The sequence below is a fragment of the Diabrotica undecimpunctata genome, chromosome 7 (genome assembly GCF_040954645.1).
Source record: "Diabrotica undecimpunctata isolate CICGRU chromosome 7, icDiaUnde3, whole genome shotgun sequence".
NCBI classification, from domain to species: domain Eukaryota; kingdom Metazoa; phylum Arthropoda; class Insecta; order Coleoptera; family Chrysomelidae; genus Diabrotica; species Diabrotica undecimpunctata.
Window position 1 is genome coordinate 119809440 of NC_092809.1, and position 24348 is coordinate 119833787.

The 24348-nt window shown below is 35.6% G+C and overlaps 2 protein-coding genes across 2 annotated transcripts in view; one reads left to right on the top strand and one right to left on the bottom strand.

Moving 5' to 3' along the window:
• Nucleotides 1–2278: 2278 nt before the first annotated feature.
• Nucleotides 2279–11773, top strand: LOC140446949 (uncharacterized). The gene is made up of 2 exons (XM_072539544.1): nucleotides 2279–2455; nucleotides 10604–11773. Exons 1-2 carry the CDS (start codon nucleotides 2392–2394, stop codon nucleotides 11722–11724), a joined length of 1185 nt encoding a protein of 394 aa, XP_072395645.1. The 5' UTR covers nucleotides 2279–2391; the 3' UTR covers nucleotides 11725–11773.
• Nucleotides 11774–20367: 8594 nt separating this feature from the next.
• The window catches only part of dsf (nuclear receptor dissatisfaction), a 107332-nt gene continuing 103351 nt past the window's right edge, over nucleotides 20368–24348 (bottom strand). Inside the window, exons 7-8 of the mRNA XM_072539196.1 lie at nucleotides 24073–24154; nucleotides 20368–20810 (exon numbers count right to left, since the gene is read on the bottom strand). Coding sequence (XP_072395297.1) covers nucleotides 20551–20810; nucleotides 24073–24154 — 342 coding nt within the window. The 3' untranslated portion in view covers nucleotides 20368–20550. The remainder of the gene's footprint in view (nucleotides 20811–24072; nucleotides 24155–24348) is intronic.

The window sequence follows — 24348 nt, forward strand, 5'->3', positions numbered from 1 at the left end:
TTCATTTTGTTTGAGCATTGCGATAAGTCAAACGAAATTCGTTCAAATGTACACGTGAAGTTATGCCACCACCGCATTTTTTTATGTAAATGATTATTGTTCTTGTTTAGGGCTCTGAATTAAATTTCAATTTAAATAGGTAATGATAAATGATACCGTGCTTTTAGAGTTTCATTTTTAGAATCGCAAGCCGAAAATAAAAACGCAAAGCACAATAATTATTAGTCAATCTGTGTGTTAACATAATTCAGTTTGATTCAAATTCGAACATTGATTGTGTCACTTAGTCGCATTGAGCAAAATGTATGATGTTCCAAGAACAACAATCAATGATTTAAAGCAAAATGCTGAAGGAATTGAAAAGTATGCTTCGCAAATGGAATCGTTGGATGGTCGGATGAAACAGTTAGACAATGAAAAAAAGCCACAAATGAATCACTTGACACGGCACGACAAAACACTCTGTATTTGTGGTTCGTTCAAAAAAGAAGCGAAGGTGTTCCTTTCTCTGGACCAATTGTTGCCGAAAAAGCGTTGTTTTTCACCATGAAATTGAATGGCGATCCTTCAATGAAAGAAAGCAGCGGTTGGTTGGAAAAGTTCAAAAATTGTCACGGTATATGGGAACTGAAAATCGAAGGTGAAAAATTGAGCGCTGCAAGTATTGAAGTCATTGACGAATATAAAAGAAAGTTTCAAGATATGATCGATGAATATGGTTTGACACGCGATCAAGTGTTCAATACGGATGAAACTGGTTTAAACTAAAAAGCATTGCCAACGAAAACACTCGCTACACTGTCTGAAAAATATAAACCAGGATTTAAAACGCAAAAGCAATGAACCACAGCAATGATATGTTCAAATGCAAGTGGTGACCATCGCCTTCCCATATTATTGATTGGTACAGCAAAAAAGCACGTTGTTTCAAGGGCATAAATATGATCGCGCTTTCCGTTAACTACTACGCACAACATAGTATGTTCAAAAAGGTATGTACTGCAAACTAAAATTTGTTTATCTATTTTTCTAACGTCGTGTTTTTAAGTTTTTATACCGGACGTTCGACGATGCTTGCAAGCAAAAAATTTGCCACCAAAGGCGATTCTCGTTTGGGACAATGCACCTGCCCATCCTGAAGCCGGTATGCTGCGAAGTGACGATGAAAATATCACGTGCTCTTTTCTGCCTGCGAATACAACATTATTGATACAGCCAATGGATCAATCGGTTATTAAAACATTCAAAAGAAGATATAGAAAAACATTTATTCAAAACCTAGTTATGGAAGAGGAGTATTCTTTGCCAGAATACTGGAAAGCATACAATTTAAAACATGCAGGCGACAATGCTGTGGATGCTTGGGCTGATGTTTCGGCAATAACGCTGAAAAGAGCGTGAAATAAATTATGGCCTGAATCAACTCAAGATGAAAATGCCCCCGTGACAGCCGAGCGTGATGCGGTAACAAATGAAGTTATGGCTGAATCAACTGTTTTGTTTTCGTTGCATAAAGTGATAAGGACGCAAATGGCAATAGAAGCGGACGAAACTGATAAAAAGAAACAGAAGCTGATAGAGACTTTGATGGTGGCGATGTTGATGATGCTATTGTAATTCACAAAGATTTAAGTAGAGAAGCTAGAGCAGCTGCATCGCACATACAACAATTCATCAAGTGGTATTCTCGACAAGAAGAAGCAAATAAGGTTGATTTGATGATTTTACGTCGATTAAGAAAATTAACCGTTGCAAAATGTGAAGTAATAATAAAACAAACAAAGATTTCGGAATAGTTTAAATCAAATTGACTCGACTGTACTGTACTGTACTGTAACATTAATTTCCTCTTATATTGTCAAATAAAACATACAAATAAAATTTGAGACTTATACAATGAATTTTTAGTTTTTTTTAATGTTCTGTTAACCGTCTTTTCGATTATCCCTCATACCCTTGGTCCGGTGCCCTGACGGATAATCGAGGTTCCACTGTATACTATTTATTTACGAAAAAATGGAAGCATGTATATGGTTTTTGACAAGTAGTGTATTTTTAGAGCTCTAAAAAATTTAGAAATTCCAGGCAGTGTAACTATATTGGACTCATAAGCTTTTACTATAAATATTGTATAATAACATATATTTAATATGTTAAATGTAAATACAAAAGGTATATAACCTAATTATTATAAACGTTCTACTGAATCGATCTTAAACCATCCTTCTTTATAACCACTTTGTACACTTATACTAATATGCAGTGCGACACTCTGAAATCTATTATCAGTTGGTGGTTGCTATAGACACTAGCAAGTAAACAACAGCATTTTCAACACATAAGTTGAAATGTTGTCCAACGCCTTTGAACATACAATAAAAAGCTAGCAGAATGGAGCCAGAAAATGATGCTAATGTCAATCATACACAAGAAGAAGATGACGTTGATTGTTTTTGTAAGTAGCTAATTATTTTATCGGTTTACATTAACATTATATTGAATATAGGATGGCGTGATAAATTCAATTTGTATTGTTGATTGCTTGTTGCTAGAGTGATGATTTTCTACGATGTAATAATTTATTGATCAAACTTTTGTAAGTAGTTTTTAATTGATGTTAATTTAATAAGTAAAAAAGTAATAAAAATAAAAAAAATTTCAACACTTTTAAAATGCGTAAATCTATAAAAGAAATATCTGTTATAATAAACTGAAATAAACATAATAGTAATACGAAATAAATACAAAAAGGCTATATTTTTACAGTATTAGCGTATTTTGTTATTTAATTGCAATGACTACAACAATTTTCCCACATGACATGGGCAATAGCATTTATTTTGTTAAATATACTGACATCGTTTCAGTCTACACACTTCGGAAACGTCGTGCACATTTAATTGTCTGGTCCACGATTTGTGGTCTGGCCAGCACATTAGGATGAACACAGCGGCGGCTCGTGGATTAAAAAAGTAGTGAAGATGAGGAAAGTTGCCGGAGCCAAAAGGAGTTTTGGTACCTACTTCGCGCCCAAATCTCATTAAAAATTCGTTAAAAAAAATGTATGGAGTTTAGGGCCCTAATAAATTAAAACACCACGCCTGTTTAAACGAGTTGGTGAGTTTCGATTCGGCCGCCCACTCTGAGTCAGATGCTGATTGCAGCCGACTACTCTGGATCAGACGCAGATGTTTAAAATACTGGTTGGTCGACCATGTAAAAGAACATCCCTTTTATCTTCATTTTTCCAATGCCTAAACTGAATCTCTAATATATTACACACCAAGTCATTAATTTAGCCACCATTTAATATAGTCTTCTGCAAGTCATCATGCAGGGTAGAGTCGATGGTAAAAATGGAATAGGTAGAAAGAGGAAATCATGGCTGCGAAATATTCGAGACAAACATGACTGTAGACGAATTATTCCACGTTGCAAAAGACATAGAAACTTTTAGAAATGTGGTCGCCAACCTCCGTTAATGGAGACGGCATAGAAAGAAGAAGAAGAAGTCATTAATTGGATTCATGTCTGTCTAAAATTATTTTTGTCCAAACGAAATCCAGAAAACACTTTATATCCGAAATCCGAAACAAACCACAGAGAAATGTATTAATAAAGTGCAGTAAACAAATAAAATTAATACTGTGACTAAACTAAACTAATAAATACTATACTATACACTATACTATTTAAAAAATATATATATAATAGACTAAATTTCAAAATATTGTCGCTGAGAGAAATTTTCGAAAAATAGGAATACCAAATACACATCCAACAGTGGGTGAAGATGAATAATATATTTTTAGACGGAACTTCACTCACCAGTTTTCTCAGCTATCACTAAGGATAGACGCTGACGTCACGTTGTCATGGCAACCGTGAACGCTTATGCAGATAGATTTCGCATTTCAAAAATTATATTCACCTATTCCTGAATCCTAAGATTCAGTACACGACTAGTGACACAGGTCAGGACTTAACAGTCAAGTACGTACCGCTAATAAAGCTAGTTGTCTTTTTTAATTTTTAGATTAATTAGAAGAGAATAAATAATTGATTTCAGAATTTAGATATAATAATGTTGCTTTCATTTTTTATTTATTTGTCTCAATTTAATTATATTTTTTTGGTGAACCTCACCTTCACCTACTTCCCCTGGCCGGCCGCCGCTGGATGAACAAGTACTCGTTCACAGTATTTCGCATTAAAATGTTGTACGGCTTCATTGACAGATTCTATGGGGATGCTGTGCTGAATCACCTGGTTGGGGACATAATATGGCGCGCAGCACTTATTTTGGAATCTCTGTAAGACGTTTATATTGAAGACACTGGTGGTGCCTCATAGATGGATCCCATAAGTACAATTTTTTTAAGGATGGACTTACACAGTGCGTTAAGATGGCATTAAGTTTAAAATTAGATATACACACTATAAATGGCAACATTGTGCGCCGTCGACTTTCCACGAACCTCCGTTGCCACGTCGCAAATAATTTGTCAGTATACAGTGGTTGTTTAAAGCAATAAGAGCGTAGATTTTTAATTTATTTTTATAAACAACATGTCTGTTTATACGCCCACAGAAAAGGTTCAAATAATAAATTGGTTTTATGGTGGTAATTCTCGACAACAGTGTGTAGATTTACTTTCTGTGTTTTTTGTGGGGAGACCAATTCCTTGCGTACAGTCAATTTATAATGTTAAAAATTTTCAGTTGTTATTGCCTTAAAAATTGCAGAAAATATCACGCTCAAGAAGTGTCACTAGAAAAAGTTGAGGAAAGAGAATACCGGGATACACAAATTTGTGCAACAATCGAGGTAGATTCAACACTTTCAAGTAGAAGCGTTGCTAGAGAATTAGATGTTAGCAATGTTACTGTAACGAAAATGTAGAAACAGAATGGGTACAAGAATTTTAAATAAGTATGTATTTGAAAACGCAGGAGCTTTATCCAGACGATTACTTTCGAAAAATGGAGTTTTGTGAAACCCTAATATTGAAGGCTAATTATGAACCCATTTTTATTAAAACCATTTTATTTACTGATGAATCTTCTGTTTCGTTAGTAGGGAGACACAATCCTTCCATTACGAGGTATTTAGCGCGGGAAAACCAGCACAAAAGTGTTGTTTACCGAACTTAACGTCCTCAAAAAGTTAACGTCTGGACTGGCATTTTAGGAGACCACATAATAGGTCCACTTTTTATTGAGGACAACTTGAATAGTAGAGTATACCTCGATTTTTTACAGAAACATGTTCTTTCCGCTATTCTCAATCTTCCTGATGTAAATCTGGAGAGAGTTTGGTTCCATCAAGACGGCTGTTCAGTTCAGAACGCTCGAATAATTAGGGAGTACTTAAACAATACTTTCCCCAATCGAGTTATCAGTGGAACAGGCGATATTATTAAAACCGATACAAATGCACCACTTTAAAACTGCCTAAAATACACTTTTAAGAATACATGTAATGTAAACATAGCAAGGAAATAAAGAAGGAAAAATTAAGGGGTAATTAGCCTAGAAAAGAGTAATAATTATTTAAGTAATTATTACATATTCCAAATTGATTAAAGAACAAATAAATTCATAGCTAGTAAGTAACATATTTAATGTAAACATTTTACATTAAACAAAGATTGAAAACTCGACCTAGTTTAAGGTAGTACACGAGTCTCAAATATCAGGTGGCCACGGTTATTTAAAAGAAAAAAATCACGTTTAAAAAACATAGACCTTCGCTGGAAAATAACACGGGGACTCAGTCAGCAAAAAAAATAATAACTCGACCTTGGTACTACGATCGGAAATTGAGAATACGGTCTCATAAAAAACCGAACGAAGCGGGCCAGCGAAGACTAGTGGGAAGGAGGTGCTTGAAAGCGTCCCACGCGGGAAGCGCGGGCGACCGAGACGATACGCAGCCAGTGATCGCGCTATTTTAACTCGACGGGGTAGTGTGACGTAGAAGTGCCGGTATCTGGAGATTCGAAAGTTCGGGATAGCGCGCCGTACTTCAACTGACGGATCTTGAATTCCTGTAGGACTGGAGGCGTATTCATTAGCTAGAGCCTAAATACGCGGAGGTAACTAAGATCTATATACTGATCCAAGGTATATCTAATAATACGGAATTGTCCGCCCTTTAATTCCTTGCTTTGTCTCTTCTCGTCTCCCTTCGCGCCTGATCGAAACATTATTGGTCATAACTGATATTTTGTTATCTTAGTTGTAGTATACAGTCTATTTAATACATTGTAAACTCGAAATTTGGTTTTATTGTTCTTCCCGGCCGTTACAGGTAGAGACTAGAAGAGATACACATTTTTCGCTTATGCAGTGCTCCGGCTTCTAACGTAAGCCCGTAGCCTCTCACTCTTTACAGGACCTGAGACCGAGAAGTCCTTAATCCCCTTCCTCCCAAAATCTCCCTACCCTCTTAAGTATCCCCTAAGAATTGTAGATGCAATCCAAGGATATTGAGACAGGCGTCTTCTACAATGGTGACAGCATTTATTAGAGTGGTGACAATTTATTACATACAACTGCAAGTCGAAAATGCTCCAATCAATCAAGTGAAACCATTTAAACACTTGGGAATAATGATAAATGACCAGTGGGATCCTCAACAAGAAATAAAATGCCGTACCGAACAAGCAAGATAAGCTTTTATCAAATTTAAGCCGCTACTATGTAACCGCAATCTTTCCTTTAATCTCCGCTAAAGGATGGCTAAATGCTATGGTCCATATTGTTATACGGCATGAAAACATGGGCGTTAAGAGTACCTTCCATTAATAAGTTGGAGGCCTTCGAAATGTGGACGTTGCGAAGAATGTTCCGCATACCATGGACGGATAGGGTGAGAAACGAGGAAGTCTTAAGAAAGGCAAATACTGCGAGAGAACTACTCAATTTGGTTAAGGTACGAAAAATTTTATACCTCGGCCGTATTCTGAGAGGACAAAAATACGCAATCCCTCAACTAATCATCCAGGGAAAGATTGAAGGCAAGAGAGGAGTAGGTCGCAAACAAATGTCGTGGCTACGGAACATAAAGAACTGGACAGGCATAAATAACACTGGTGATCTTTTGCATGCCGCAAAAGACAGACGTCTGACCTTAAGATAATTCGCCAACGCACTATAGGTGCACGGCACTTTAAGAAGAAGAAGATGCACCACCTTATAGTGGTCACTGTATTTTTATCGAGTTTATGTTATAAGAAAAAGACGTAAACGAAACAAAAATCGACGGACGGAGTTGCATATCCCTTGCGTTGTTATGTGTTCCTAAATGGTTTTCTCGTTTTCTGTCTAGGTGTCGGAGCGGAGGGGATCGGAAAATTACATTGCCTCATACGAGGCAATGTTGCCGAATTTAGCGCTTTATGTATTTGCAATATCTAATCCAAAACTTAACGTACTGCATAATAAAACCTTGTTATCCAAAGATAATTTTGATTTGCGGTAAATGAGCCAGTACATATTACTTAATCCAAGCTGTTAGCGTTTAATGAATAGATGTTTTTCCACGTTAGACGGTGCCGGCGGTCTAAATACATGCCGAGATATTTGGCATATTCGGATTAAGGAAGTTGACGATTGTTAATATATACAGGACATGTTTCTCTAGGCGGATGATGGATCTGTGTGGGATGATAAAATTCTAGTATCGTCTGCATACGTTGCTAATGTAGTAGTTGGAATGTCCACTGTAAACAAGAGATATAGTATTGGGTCAAGGAGGATGCCTTGCGGAACTCAATAACAAGTTGTCACCTTTGTAATACAGCTAGTCTGTTTAGTCACTAAATCTAGTCTGTTTTGCTAGTTCTACTTAAATATTTATGAGTTTTAACATGTTAGCGCAATATTAAAATAACACTTTCATAAAATTCATGTGAGGTGAGGACAATGCTTTCCAGGCTCTCCTTCACCCCCATAACACGCTGATGTGCTATGGGAGGCTTATCAGCGTGCCATGGGTGGGGATGGGTGAAGGAGAGCATGAGGAGCATTGGGACTTAGAGGATTCGTCCCTGTTTTACTCATTATTATTCAGTCATACAAATCAGACATTAGATACAATTTTCACAAGCTTACTTTTTGTCTTCATTATCCAGCACAAAAGCTCTGGAGTCATGTGTAATATCTATACAATATAACCTCTCTCAAAATTTTTTTCTATTAATATATTGTTCGTTAATGTTAAATTCTGTTAATTTGCAAGCTTAGTACGTAAAATATATTTATGTACAGTAGAAGCTCTTTATTCGCGGGTTCATGTTCCGTAAATATGCCGCGAATACAGAAACCGTGAATATGGAGTGATACTTTATATGCGGTCATAGGGGATATGTTCCTAGATGACCAAATAAAAAGCAAACACATAAAAAAATCAGTTTAATTGAAGTTTTTGACCATTCATATTGATTCATTACATATTATCTTTAGGTTCAGCCAACGGTTTAAAGAATTTAGTAATTTTCTCTTGCTTGGCAGTTTTTAAAAACTTCTTCAATTTAGACTACTGATACTTCAGCAGTGGCATTAGCAATTTTCCTCTTAAAAATAAGACTTTGTTCCATATATGAATCAATTTTCATAAAGAAATCAGAAAGTTCATTGTTGGGTTCAATGGGTTGTAAATTTAACATTTCCTCCAAGTCGGTTTCAGTCAAATCTTTAGATTGCATAGATTCTTCCTCGTTTTTCCCAGTCAGATAGGCCACAGTTTTTACCAGCCTGACTTCCATGTGTATGGTTTTAGTTCTTGCAATGATTCTTTGATGTTTACGATGCATTTTTCTATGTCAAATTTCTTGCAGCATTCCCTAACATTCTCATCACGATTACATCCCATATTATTCAGCATCGTTTTGAAGGTTCGTCTAATGTAATAGAGCTTAATGGCCTGGATTATTCTTTGGTCCTTAGGTTGAAGCAAAACCATCGTATTGGGATGTAAAAATGTCACTATTATATTTCGATGTATAATTTCAAGTTAGCGAAGATGACTTGGTGTATTGTCCAAAACTAGAACTGCTTTAAAGTCTAAATTATTTGATTTCAAATAAGTTTCAATTTTAGAAACGCACGAGGATTTAAAAATCATTTAAAGCATCGATGGTTTAATAACACAATCTCCAGATGTATCATAACAAAGCAGCAGTAACACTCTATTCTTTGGTGCCTTAAATCCAGGAGCAGACTTTTTGCTTTTAGAAATGAGTGTTTTAGTTGTCATTCTCTTCCAAAAACAGTGGAGTTTTGTCTGCATTAAATACTTGCTCAGGTGTATATCTTCCACCAGCTACCAGGTTCGCAAGTTCTTCTGAATATTTTTCTACTACAGCAGTGTCTGCAGGTGCAGCTTGTCCAACGATTTTAATGCTGTGCAATGATTGTCGCACCTTAAATTTATTAAACTAACTTTCCGATTGTTAAAATCCTCCATATGTATATTCACCACCACTACTACCACCAGGTTCTTTAAAATGGGCGTAAAGACGCTTTGTATACTCCCAGATCATTGAACCACTCAGAGGCGCCCTTTTTTTGGTTGCGATCTTCAATCCATAATGACAACACCACTTCCATTTTTTCTATTGCTGGACCACGAACAATTTTCGCTGACAGTGAAGTTGAAGCCACAGGTGAACTTATTTTATAGTACAGTTATTCGTTGTCCAAATGAGGAGGAAGTTGTCGATGCGTTAAATAGGACGAAGAATGGTAAGGCACTAGGACCTGATGGAATACCTGTGAAGGTTTGTAAGGCTCTAGGAGAGGAAAGGGATTTAAGGACAGGTAGAGGAAAACCAAGGAAAAGATGGAAGGACTGTGTGTCCGAGAACTTGAGAGATGAGTAGCGACGAAAAGTAAGGAACAGCGACCCCTGAAAAGGGAGAAGCTGAAGAAGAAGAAGAAGAAGGCAGTTATTCGTTGACATTTAATGCACGTGATATGGATGCAAACGACTTTCCAAGGTGTAAACGATCAAGCATTTCTATTTTCACTTTAAGCGGTAACACTATTTTTTTTCGCATCGAAACTCGTTTTTCACATCTTTTAGTAGACGGTATATATAAAGAAGACAGCGAAAGAGGCGTGTTACTCGATCACAATTTTTGTAACCAATGGAAAAGTAAAACAATAAAACACGCATTGCGGTTCTTACCAAAGGACGTAACGTCAAATAATTCTGCATTCTGTTTGTTTACAATCTTAAAACCACCGACGGCGGCGAAAGCGGCTTACCTCAAAGGAACCGCCAAACCAAACAAACAACGCCGATAGCTTTTGAAACACAATCTAGGTGTAGTTATAATAAGGTTAATTTTATTTTTTTTTAGTCCATTTGCTGACGGGTTGGCGAAGGTTACCGAATGCTTTTTATTGAGGTATATGTATGTACGGATGTACCGATTCAATCCGCGAATAAAGAAATGTTAGGCCGCAAATATAGACATTGGATAGCATTTTTTCAATCCGCGAATAGTGAAAACGCGAATAAAGGAAACCGGAATAAGGAGCTTTTACTGTATTAAAAATATGAGTAAACAAATTAATTCTCCTTCTTTTTTAGTTCTGCAACCGTCTTCTTCTCCTTATAATATAACAGAAAAAGTCCAACAGGCCAATATCGATCTATTTTCTTCCAGTCCATATCCAAGTAGTGGAAAAATTTCCAAAGTTAAATTCAAAGAAGATTTATTTTCATTTGAACCTGACTTAACTGATGAAGATGTTAATAGTATAGAAAGCGACCACATCGAAGATATTGAACATGACAATCAACTAATCTGTGAGTATAAAACTGTGAATATTTCAGACATCGAAGAAGTAGCAGAAGATTTAGAAGATGAAGAAATTATAGAAAGTATTAATACAGATTTTACTGAGATAGTTTCTGAAATGGGTGTTAAAAATGTAGAACACAAAATTAAAGTAGAAAAAGAAAGAAGCGAAGAGACTAGAACAGATAGCAGTAATACTAGTAAACATTCTTCCAAAAGAAAAAAGAGTGGATCAAAAAAAGTTCGTAGTATTGGCGAAGTGCATTGTAAAGACCATTGTATTGACAAATTGGATATTGACTTGCCGATGTATATTAAGAAATTGGAGATTCACGAGAAAGTTACAAACCTTCCACCGCTACAGCTTATACAAAGGAAATGTTGTGACGAGATTAAACATAAAAATTTACCAAACTACAATGGTCATAGGTCGGAATACGGTTTAAGTTCTAGGCAACTGGAGAATATTCAGAAACAAAAGGAACTACTTAAAATTAAAGAAGATACAAGAAAACGATTACTAGAAGAATATGCTCAGAGAAAAATGCAACAGAATGAAGCAGTGTTCTGTCAATGGTTAAAAGAAATAGCCAAAAGGAAACAAGAAACTCAAAAAATACATAAAAGTAAATCGACTGAGAACCAAACAACAGTAAAACAGTCATATAGCCCAACAGTAATCAGCCTTCCTAATAAGAATACAGGCAGGATGAAAGAGCGACCAAAAACTGCCAATGAGTTTGTTCCAAAAACTCAAATTAAAAAACCTCGAAGACCTCACACCTCATCTACCTGCGTGTATATTGAAGTACCACCTGATCTGCTGAGAAGAGGGATAAATATTGGGGACCTACTTGTAACTAATTCCAAATTATTGTCAAAAAAGTTGCATATACTGGCAGTTTCATAATTAATCGTATTTTCCCGCTTTAAGATATTGCCTTCTTGATATGATGCTTTACATAATAAGTTTTGTGCTTTTAAAACGTAACTAACTATTTTTTGTAATAAAAATTAGATTTATTATAATATAAAGTATTTTACTATAAATTTGTTAAGAGAGGAGAAGACGTAAAAGTTTTGTAATCCTACTTAAATGGCTACTTAAAGTTTGAAACAGGCAAGTAAAAACAAATATTCATCACTAAAAAAGCGTTTTAGTCCAGTCGTCAGGAGAGTTGTCCACCAAAAATCTTACGAACAGACTGAATTTTACTGAAATGTCAATTTTGGAACCTTAAAGAAGATGCTTCTTCTTCTTCTTCTTCTTAGTCGTTAACCTGATATAGGTATCGTGATATCATGAAGCTATTAGCTAAATTTCCCAATGTTCCTCCACGTTTTTCTATCTTCTGCCATTCTAGCACATTCTGACAAGGGAGCGCCAATGGTAGCAACAATATGGTCCGTGTATCGTGTGGGAGGTCTACCTCTATTTCTTTTGCCTTCTACTTTTCCCTGGATGCTAAGTTTTTCAAGACCATTTCTTCGAAGCACATGTCCAAAATAGCTTATTATTTGTTCTGATATTTGTGTTCTTAGTCTTTTCTTTATGTTTAGCTGGTCCAGTATGGATTCATTTGTTCTTCGGGCCACCCATGGTATTCTCAGCATTCGTCTCCAGCAGTACATTTCAAATACATCTATGTTCTTTTTGTCTTTCTCAGTAAGGGTCCAGCATTCCGATGCATAAGTAAAAACTGGAAAAACTAGACTTCTTACTAGTCTCATTTTTGTATCGGTAGTTATTTCATGGCTTTTCCAAATTTTTGTTAATTTTGCCATAGCGCTTTTTGCGATTGCTGACCGCCGCTTTATTTCTTCAGTACAGCCTCCTTTGTTGTTTATTAATGAGCCCAGATACACAAATTTATCTACAACAGCGATATTGTTTATCATGACCAGATCATTTTGATTGTTGTTAGCTCTGTCAATTATCATGATTCTCGTTTTATCTCTGTTTATTTTAAGGCCCATCGTTAAGCTTACGTCTTCTATATGTTGTAGCAGGTGAATCAATTCAGCTTCAGAACTAGCGAGGATAGTAGTATCATCTGCATGTCTCAAGTTGCAAATCTTCTTCCCGCCAATGGTGATGCCACCGTTCCAGTCCTCAGTAGCTTTCCGCATTATCCATTCACCATAGATGTTAAATAGAATTGGGCTTAGTATGCAGCCTTGTCTCACGCCCTTTGTGACCCTGAAACTATCGGTTAGTTCCCCATTTAATCTAACTCTGGCATAATTGTTATTGTACAGGCTTTTAATTAGCAGTATCAGATGATTGGGGACTCCCATTTCAGACAAAACCTGCCACATTTTACTCCAGTTGACCAAATCGAAAGCTTTACTATAATCTATGAAGCACAAATATGTTGTGATGTTGAATTCTCTGGATTTTTCTACAATCTGCCGTACGTTTAAAATTTGTTCTCTAGTACCACGTCCGGGGACGAAACCTGCTTGTTCCTCCGCAATGTTAGGTAGTAAAAAGGGTAGTAAAAAGTAAAAAAAAAGAAGATGCAATATACGTATATATATATATATATATACTTGAATGACATTTATGACTTTTAAATTTTCATCGACAATCGACAATATGACAATCGTTACGAATCGAATCGAATCGAATTCTTTTAATTTTTTACTTCTCATTTAACGTCTGTATTTTGTTAGTTATTTTGAATGCAGCTTTTAATGTAATCATGCTTAGAATAAATAAATATATGATGACTAGAAACGAATGGATCTAGAGTAGGGAATCGATGTAAAAAATCGCTATTTCGTGACGCTACCCATGGCAAAATAGCGGTGGTAGTAGAGTGGGTAGCCCCATTCTTCTTCTCCCTATCAAGGCTTCCTCCCGAGTGCTCCTGTCTGGTACCAACATTCCGCGTTCCATCATTCAAAATCCTTGTCCATTGCGATGGTCGTTTTTCATATGTATCCGTTTGATTTAAAGGCATATTTCAGTTTTCATAATAGATTGTTTTGCAAGTGCAGGTTGTTGGCATTCCGCTTAACCTTTCTCCTTAAAGAAAATTTAAATTGGAACCCATATATTGACAATATTAAAAGTAAAGCCAGTAAAGGAATCAATGTAGTGAGATCCTTCTGTAGAGTTTGGTGGGGTGGAGATCCTTCAACATTATTTATATGGACTGGTAAGATCTCATCTTACCATACAAAATCAAAACGACACTTTTAGAAATGAAAAGTAACAAATCCCCTGGCTATGACGGAGTAGTGATCGAAGCGATCAAACTAGGTAGAAATACAATTATCCAGGCTTTGGCTAAGCTTGTCACCGAATGCATTTACCAAGGAAAAACTCCTTCTCAATGGAACAACTTTTCACAAAAATTATCAAAAAAAAAGACTTGACGCTAAATTAGACTTCTATCAGCCTAGAGAACAAGCTGGATTTAGATCGGGTTACAGCACTAACGTCCACTTACTAGTGATAAAGAACCTGATAAAGAAGTCTGCAGAATACAACAAACCATTGGCACTGATATTTGCCGACTACGAGAAAGCATTCGATACCATAAGCCATCAGAAAATGTTAAAAGCATTCACAGAATACCGAATAGACCATCGCTACACTAACATAATCAAATATATCTACCAAAAAGCCACAGCTAGCGTAAGATCATCTGAAGGCACGGAGAAAACCGTCTCTAGAAAACTATTCAAGACGCTTTTAGAACATACTTGTAAGAAGGCACATCTGAACGAGCATGGAATCAACATAAATGGAGAGAAACTCAGCCATTTGAGATTTGCAGATGACATCGTCCTTATAGCCGATCGTATGGATGATGCAATGATAATGATTGAAAAATTATATCACGCTTTCTTGGAGGTCGGAGTACAGATTAATACAGATTAATATGAACAAGACGCAAATAATGACTAATCTGGTGCTAAATCGAAATATTGCTGTTGATGGAAGGGATATTGTACAGACTACATCGTATAAGTACTTCATCATCATCATCATCAATCAGCCCTGAGTTGTCCATTGTTGAACATAGGCCTCCTCTAGACTTTTCCATCTGCTTCTGTTCTGTGCCTCTGCTATCCAATTGGTCACGATTCTTTTGAGGTCGTCGGTCCATCGCGTTGGGGTCTTCCTCGGCTTCGCTTGTCAGCCCGTGGTCTCCACTCAAGCAATTTTTTTGTCCAACTGTCGTCTTTCATTCTTGCAACATGTCCTGCCCATCTGCATTTTTGCCTTGTAATATGTTCGATAATGTCTTCCACTCCGGTTCGTCTACGAACTTCCTCGTTTCTTATTCTATTTCTTAAGCTTATTCCAAGCATTGATCTCTCCATCTTTCGTTGTGTCCTTCTCAATTTTTCGGCTGATGTTTTTGTGAGAGTTAAGGTTTCTGCTCCGTATGTGAGGACTGGTAGAACGCACTGGTTAAAAGCTTTTCTTTTTAAATGGATCGGTATATTTGTTTTAAATACGTCTCTCATTTTTCCGAATGCAGCCCAACCCAGACTTATTCTTCTGAGTAGCTCGCATGTTTGGTTATCTCGCGTTAACCTTATTTCGTGACCCAAATACACATATTTTTCCACAAGTTCTATGGGCGACTTTTCGATTTCTATTAGCTCATTGGGGACGAGATTGGTCATCATTTTTGTTTTTCCATAGTTTATTTTTAAACCGACTTTTTGGGTTACTTGCTGTAGTTGTTGTAGCATAACTCTGGCTTCTCCTAAGTTGTCTGTTATGAGAACAATATCATCGGCATATCTGAGATGATTGAATATCTTTTCATCGATGCTAATACCCTTTGATTCCCACTCTAGCCGTTTAAATGCGTCCTCCATAACTGTTATAAATAGTTTTGGCGACAAGATATCTCCCTGCCGCACCCCTCTGCCAATTTTTATCTTCTCAGTCATGCAATGGAGGTTAACGGTTGTTGTCGCATTTTCGTATATATTTCGAATAATATTTGCATACCTGTGTGTATAAGTACTTAGGACATGAAATTCTGTTGGGCAGAGATAACCAGACGTGTGAGCTCCCACGTCGCATAGGATTAGCCTGGGCAGCGTAAATTAAACTATGTATTTAAATCGAATCTACCCATATGCCTCAAAAGGAAAATCTTTGACCAATATGTGTTACCTGTACTCACTTATGAAGCGGAAACATTAACACTTACAAAACAGGTAGTTAATAAGATTTGCGTGACTCAGAGGGCTATGGAGCGCCAGATGTTGGGTGTTTCTCTGAGAGACCGAATCCCAAACAAAGAAATATGTCGTAGAACAACAATAACAGATGCCATCGAAACATTCGCGTCGTTAAAATGGAATTGGACAGGACACGTCGCCAGATTATCAGACAACCGATAGACAAAACGTATTTTAGAGTGGAGACCAAGACAAGAAGCAATAAGGAGCAGAGGACGCCATAATTGGATGCAAGCTGCACCAGACAGAGACAGATGGAAAGAGCTGAGGTAGACCTATGTCCACAGTGGATGCATGGAGGTTGATGATGATGATGATAAGGATCTCATCTTGAGTTTGGTAGTATATTTTTAAAGTTATCAAGCAAGCTTACCCTAAAAAACTAGACACCATACAATATCAAACACTAAATCTAATTCTAGGATGCATGAAGTCAACCTCCACTACAGCTCTGTTAGCAGAGACATGGGAGATGACCCTATAAATTGCAGAAGCAGATGGTTAGCAACAAAATTCACGTCAAAAATTTATAGATACGAACAGCATCCACTGTTGGAGTTCAAGTAAACCATGTAATCACATCTTTGGTTACTGGAGACAGAAAGAACGTCCATACTTAGTAGAACCATTAGATTACCTAAAGCCATATAAAAAATAGTCCACAAAACAGATGTGATAGCTGACTTTATACAAAATTATGACACCTTATATGGTCAGATCCCCATAAGTCAATGAAACATCAATAACATAGGTATCAATCAAAATACAATATTTAAAATAGTAACTGAGAAGTTGTCTAGAAAGTATATTTTGTTTACACTGATACATCAAAATATGTAATTGATCAGGAAATCCAAACTGGTTATGGAGTGTATATCCCTTACATAGATTTTTCATTTTCATCCAAGCTCCTTTTAATTATGAATATATGTATGTACAGCAGAAATAGTAGCAATTAATAAGGGGGTAACTGTATGCCTAAATAGGGGTGTCACAGATTATATTGTCTTTAGTGATTCTTAAAGCGCTATACAAAAATGAAATAACATAGGTATTAACCCAAAAAGTGATTATATTGCAGTAGGTACAAACAAAAAAAAATATTTATTAAGGCCAACTCTACCGGTAAAAGCTATAAACTGTGCTGGATTCCAGGTCACTCAGGAATAGAAAGAAATGAACCGTGGATAATTTGGCAAACATTGGCAGGTGTTTTAAGATCCCTCCGGAGATAAAAATAAACTACACAGAACTCTGGCCAGCTCTAAAAATAAATACTAAAAATGAAATCAACACTCATTGGACATCAAAAGTTCAAATTAAAGGAAAATGATATTCAGAAATACAGTTAACATTTCCAGAAAAATCATGGTTTCATAAATTCTCGTACATAGATAGAAGACATTTGATAAATCTAATAAGAATGAGAATAGGACATTGTTGTACAGGCTCACATTTATATATTATAAGAGTAAAAGAACACCCATACTGTGAATGCGAAAAAATTGAGGATCTTGACCACACTCTTCTTCAGTGCCCAATAAGAACATCCAAACAATTTAATCTGGGAAGTGAACTTACAAAATTAGGAGTACCAAACAATTCAAATGCTTAAAATATGTTTTTATTATGGTTCACAATCTTTTCCTTTTTCCATTCTTAATAAAACGTCCTGTTTAGTAACGTGGTCGGTGTAGGATATTTTCAGGATTCGACGATAAAGCCACATTTCGAAAATCTCAATTTTCTTGCAGCCAGCGTCTGTGAAAGCCCACGAATCAACTCTGTACAACAGTATAGGAAAGATACAACAGGTAATAATCTGAGTTTTATGCGTAATGATAAATCGTGGCATTTGAATAGCGTAGCCATTTTTTGAAATGCAGATCTTGCTTTCTCTATCCTACATTTTATTTCTAGGGAATGTCCCAATTTTCATGGACATTAGTATCAAGGTAGGTGTATGTTTTACTATTTCTATTGGTTGGCTATTCACACTGATTCTTTCAATTTGCTGTTCCTTCTTAGAGATAGATCATCATACAGTTTGTTTTCTTAATGTTCAGTGAAAGTCCATATCTCTGACTCACTTCTGTAATTCTATTCAATAACTTCTGAAGGGCTTCATAACTGTCAGCGAATACCACCGTGTCATCCGCGTATCTGAGGTGTTGATACATTCTCCGTTAATTCGAATTCCGGCTTCAACATCCTCTACTGCTTCTTGAAAGGTTTCCTCAGAGTATATGTTAAACAGCAAGGGTGATAGTATACATCCCTGTCGGACCTCACGTTTGATTTTGATATCATCGAATTCTCCTGCCTCTGTACGTATAGACGATGTTTGATTCCAGTAAAGATTGCTAATAATTCTTAGATCACAGGTGTTTATTCCAATATTTGTTATCTATCAGCTTGTCGTGTTTGACTGTATCGAACGCTTTATGGTAATCAATGAAATTCATCAAGGGTCAATCCAAATTAGAATATACAGCGGTATATTGCAGGAGATGATATATTGTATAAATGTCGACTGTTAACACATTCTTTCGAAAGTTAGAAAGTCAATTTATCACATACAAAAGTGGACAAAATCACTCACAATAGATTATTTCATGACAAGAAAAGAAGATGTAAGTACGTAAATTATAAGGAATACAAGGTACTCAGTGAGACTGGAAGCAAATAACTTAGTTGCTGTTACTGAACTTTAAAAATAGAAGCAAAACCAAAGCAAAACATTAGAGAAGACAACAAAAAATAAGATGAGATAAGAAAAAAACAAATAAAAAAGAATGTTTATGTACGGCAAAAATAATAATAGAGAAAAGTAAATTGAGGAAAATAATTAAAGAAAAATGGAAAAGAAAACATATAAAATGCAGAGGAAAATCTTTAATAAGGTAAGGACTGGTTAGATATAGTGAAATTAAGGAACATAACGAAAGAAAAACGAAAAAGAAAACTTATGAAGGGAGGAAAAAATCTTGAAAAAGTAAGGACTGCTTAAACGTAGTAAAAATGGAAATGTTAAGTAAAGAAAAAATTCAGCAGACGTTTGAAATATAATTAAAAATAAGAAGAAAATATTGTTAGTTGATAGTCATTTTCTTTTAAATATAACATTTGTTTATTATGTTGCCTACATGTGTAGGTGCAAATGGTTACGACAAAATTTTTCCTAATGTTTCTCTTAAATATAATTCAGTAGTTTCAGTACATATTAATATTTTTGTCTTGTGAACAATTTTTGTTACATTTGTTTAGAATATAAGTATTTTATTAAATTGCTTTTTCATTTTATTTATACTTCATTCTACCTTTTTTACCAACTGTTTTTACTGGAATGTGGTCCAACGCTAAAAGGATATGAGACGTACCTATAGGAAAAGAAGGAGAATACGAAAATGTTACAGGAAAAGGTATTTTGTAGAATAATACTTATAAAATATATTTTATTTTCTTACTACAAGCATTTTAAGCGTACTATGTATGTATGTATTAAATGTGAGGTGTAAATGTGACTGTCTAAAGTAATATAGCGGAAAGGCAAGCAAAATGGGGTACTTAAGGTTTAAATTGGGATTTAAAACATCTGTAACTTTTAAGGCCTTGAAATAAGGCAAATATCATTGATATAGTAACAATAGTAAGTAAAAAGTAAAAGTTTTTCTTATTATACGAAAAATAGAAGAAAATATAATTCATCCCAGTATGCCCGTCGTATAGGCTAAAAATAGGGTACAAAATTGAAACTAATAAAAGCCTATTGACAAAATTCGCATACAAGTACTGTTTCATCATTCTCATCTTCTACACCTGCACATGAATTGTGAGCCTAACATATGGCAACTGGAGCAGCCTATCCATCTCTCTATGGAACTTGATTAAAAGTCTCTGCAGTACAAGCAGTCAGTGTCACTATCTTCGCTTTCTGATTCTGACTCTGCTTTTTTAGTTTTTTTCAATTTCGATTTTTTACTCGTCTGTGATTTGGTTTGATCATCGGCTATCTTTCTTTTTGTTGATTTCGCCTCCATAGTTTGCGTTTTTTCCTGTGCCAATTCCATCTCCGGTTTGTAAGGCGGAAGACGCATGGAAGTAGAAAGTATCTTGCGCCTTGTATCTTGAAGACGACTTTCATCCTGCAAGCCATTAAATGAACTAATTCCAAATTGACAATTATTGTAGTAAACAAGTTTTTATATATCTTTTGCATTTTATGTCAATCCTAGAGGATTATAATACTTAAGGATTTAAAAAGGAAAAATGAGATTTACCAATAATAAACAAAGAAAATAACATTTATTGAATAAAAAGCACTGACGGGATTTTATTACAACTATGTTTGCTGTTGGAGAACTTAATAACATTAAAAAAAAAAAACAAATAAGTCTTTTATTGACATATTTATCCGAAAAAACAAGATTGTAGCTGCTATTTAGAGTACATAATCAATAAATTTTATAAATCTGTTACACATTCGATACAGCTATACACCTATAATAAATTATTAATCTTAGGGAGAGGAAGCACACTTTTCCATATAATACATGTCTCCTAATAATTGCGTAATAGGAATCTCTCCTATTGTTTCTTTAAAGAAAAGTAATTCTACAGTGATTGACCGAATCGCTCTTAAACTCGGGACTAAGAGTAGCAGTCGACCAAATCGTGTTGGTTGCCTGGGATATCTGGTTCTAACGTAATCTCCAAGAATGCATTGAGCTTGATCTTGAAGCATTTCTACAGGTTGAACATCACATAGTCCCGCAGTTTCTGAAACAAAACTGTTGCTATTAGCTTCGTATAATATAGAGTAGTAAAGTATTATAAGGATACGGTTTCAATTATTGCCACACGTACTATAACGTTGATATAACATTATCTCCCGAACTTATTAAATATAATGAAAAGTAAACTAAGAACAGGGTCTCACATTTTTTTTAACTTCTTACATCTGCTCACTCGGTACTTAGGTTATCGCTCGATTCCATGGAGATATATTCGTTATTTTTTTATAGTATTAGTAATACCAAGTTAATATTATACTGGAAAGAACTATGCAAAAACCTCGAAAAGGATATCTGAAGAGACGTCTACCGAATAGTGGTCAAGAACTTTAAATTATAGCTTCTAGAAGATAGAGAAAAGCTGAGAGGAAGAACTGGCCGAAGATTTTTTGTCACAGAAGGTAAATTAAGGTGGAGATATCCGTAACTGAATTCACAACGGAAGAAGTGACCGAGGCAAGCAGAATGCTTAAAGCTGAAAAAGCAACTGAATCTGATAAGGTAGCACTGGAGATAATTAAAATTATACTTGAGGACAGGGTGATATAGGTACAGGACATTATGAACAACCTACTAAGATGGCAGGAGTTCCTAAGAGATTTGAAGACAGTCAATCAAATGAGGGAAGAAATTAGAAGAGCTCGAGGCATATATAGGCTTATTTCCTTACCATCTTAGGCAAGACCTTTGAGATTCTCATAAAGACAAGTCTGAGGGAGGATACCGCCAGTATAGATTCAGGAAAGAAAAATCTGCGGTAAATATCACAAGCAGGATCAAGAGGTATATATTCAAATGTAGGAGCAGATGGATAATGGCTTTCTTTTTAGATACAAGAAACGCTCTTAATAATGCTAACGAGCAAATCATTGTCAGATTACTGGTGAAGTAGGTAGATCTACCGATTTGCAGAACTTGGTGAGGGACTACTTCACAGACAGATATATTAACATCGACGGAAGCAACTCTATACAGACCTGGATGGGAGTGCTGCAGGACTCCGTTCTGCTGCTATTACTTTGGAACGTTCTGTAAATTGAGGTTTTAGAGACCGACGTGGGTACAAACAATAGCATACGCGGCCGACCTAGTGGTGCTGGTGGAGCACAAAGAACATTCTTTAATTATGGGTAGAGGAATCCACACCTTCAACGAAGTAAAAACGTGGATGAAAATCAGAAACCTCAAGCCGGTGACCGAGAAGACTGAGGCTATGATTCTTAAGAGTTATAGGGCCAGAAATCATATAGCTTTTATCCTGGAGGAAGAATGGAAACCTATTAAAAATGAGAAGCACCTAGGAGTAATCCCAGTTACACAGCTAAGACCCTTTGGTAAACACGTTAAATACGTGGTTGTCCAGATAGAGGAGAGGACTGCAGCGCTCATAAAGATTATGCTCAACTCTCGAAGGGATCGGGGACTACCAAATGTGGAATTATAATAGAAGTGGTCCACTCTATTGTGTTCTATACAGTACCAGTATAAAAACAGGTGCTTAACGTCCAAAAATACAGGATGATTTAAAAAAAGCTCAAAGTAATACACTACTCAAAGTAGAAAGCACATATAGAACAACCCAAATGATAGTTATACAATTGATCGGGTATGTGCTACCAATTTATCCTTTAGTAAAGGAAAGAACAGAAACATACGGGAAGAATAAGCAGGACAAGATAATAGCTAGGATAAATGAGTATAGGGAAGGCTGAAGATGGAAATTGCACGGACTCTGCAATAACTGATATGGTCGAGCATTACGTGTTATAAGTGCAGAAGGTTCAATAAGGACAGAAACGAATTACACGGTAAGGTAGACAGACTAAGAATAAATACCATAATACAGGTTGCAATGAGAGTAAAGACTGAATACAAGGAAATATTGCAGGCAGTAACACGAATAGTCAGAAAGAAGGAAATTTTGAAGAGGTCGAATCTGCGAAAATAAGAGAGAGAATAAGAGAGAGTGCGGGCTACGCACGTGATGCACCGATCTGAATAGGACTAAATGCTTAGGCTAAACGAGTCGATGGACTTTTGTTGGTAGGTAGGGTGCTAAGGTTGCATTTACGGACACGATTTCTTTGAAAGGATCTGAATCCAACACACGCCGGACCATCCGTCACAAAACACGTACGGTGTTTAGAACATTTACCACCTCTTCAAGCAAAAATAAGTTAATAATATCTTAGCTCTCAGGAAGCCTTTAACCACTAGAGAACATACCCCTAAGAAGAAGAAGATAGAGGAAAGATTTAATGCTCACCAGCGATAGGTGGTAAATACCACCCACAGATCCAAGATATGGAAAAGATGGGAATCTGAAGATCTGGAGAAAATAACTCACATAGGAGACGGCTACTCTGATAAAAACCCTATTCTCTTGGTACAACTCCTGGATACTCGAAAAAAAAGTCAAGTAAGACCAGAATTGAATACCTACTTGAATAATGAGAAAATAAAAGAATAAAGAAGAAAATAAGATACATGTATGCTGTTCCAACTCATCCGAAGTTGTGGTCAGTATAGGCAAGCGGTTTACCCCTAAAAAGACACTTAGAAACGGAATATACCGACTAATTTCGTTCAAGTTAAGTTGAAATATATATTTCTTTAATTTTTTCAAGTGGGCCGGAAATTGTTATTAACAAATAACGTTTTAACAAAAAAAAAAAACAAATTTTTCTGAATCGCTTCCGGTAAAATATTTTTAGGTGTATCTCATTGAAATAAATACTTTTTCTATCATTGTAATTTTACGAAAAATGCTTCCTTTCCGAGTAATTACTTACTTATACTTGAAGGTTTAAAGATTATAAAGCTGTTTATAAAAATGCAATTAATTTAGTAGTTTTTTAGAAAAAAATTTCAAAAATCACCAATTAAGGCATTTTTTAACAAAAAATTGCAAATAACTCGAAAGTAAACATTTTTCGAAAAATTACCAACATAGAAAAAGTATTTATTTCAATGGGATACACCTAAAAAACTTTACTCGAAGCGATTCGGGTAATTGTTTTGTTTTTATAAGTTATTTGTTAATAATAATGAAAAAAAAATATATAAAATCATCGAATAAAAATGGTTTGGTCCAGTAGAAATGCGAAAAAAAAATTTAGTCGGTTTATGTTCTACTTATAGGAGTAAACCGCTCACCTAGTAAGTTTGATGCTACCTCATACTCGTTATTAACTATATATGATTGAATTCAGCATTTTTAATTTAAACTATTATAAATATAACATTACCTGGTGTAAAAAGTAAGATGGCTTTCATACATCCACATTCACTGCCATCTGGGGATATTTGACGAAAACGACACATTATTTCCTAAAAATATCAATATTAAAATAATTTTTCGTAGATAATTACAAATAATCAATAAATAATAAGTAATTACATAAATAAAACTTGAAGTAAGATATATACTCAGTGGCATTAGAAGTGTTACACCCAGAAGGAATAATTTCTTCTAAAACTTAATTTTTTGGCAACATTTGGAAACGATAACGTTGTCAAGAATT

Excerpts from the sequence above, each read along its gene's own strand:
- LOC140446949 (XM_072539544.1), top strand. The coding sequence starts at position 2,392 with ATGGAGCCAGAAAATGATGCTAATGTCAATCATACACAAGAAGAAGAT. Across the intron at positions 2,456-10,603 it reads AGATGACGTTGATTGTTTTT|TTCTGCAACCGTCTTCTTCT; the intron begins GTAAGTAGCTAA and ends CTTCTTTTTTAG.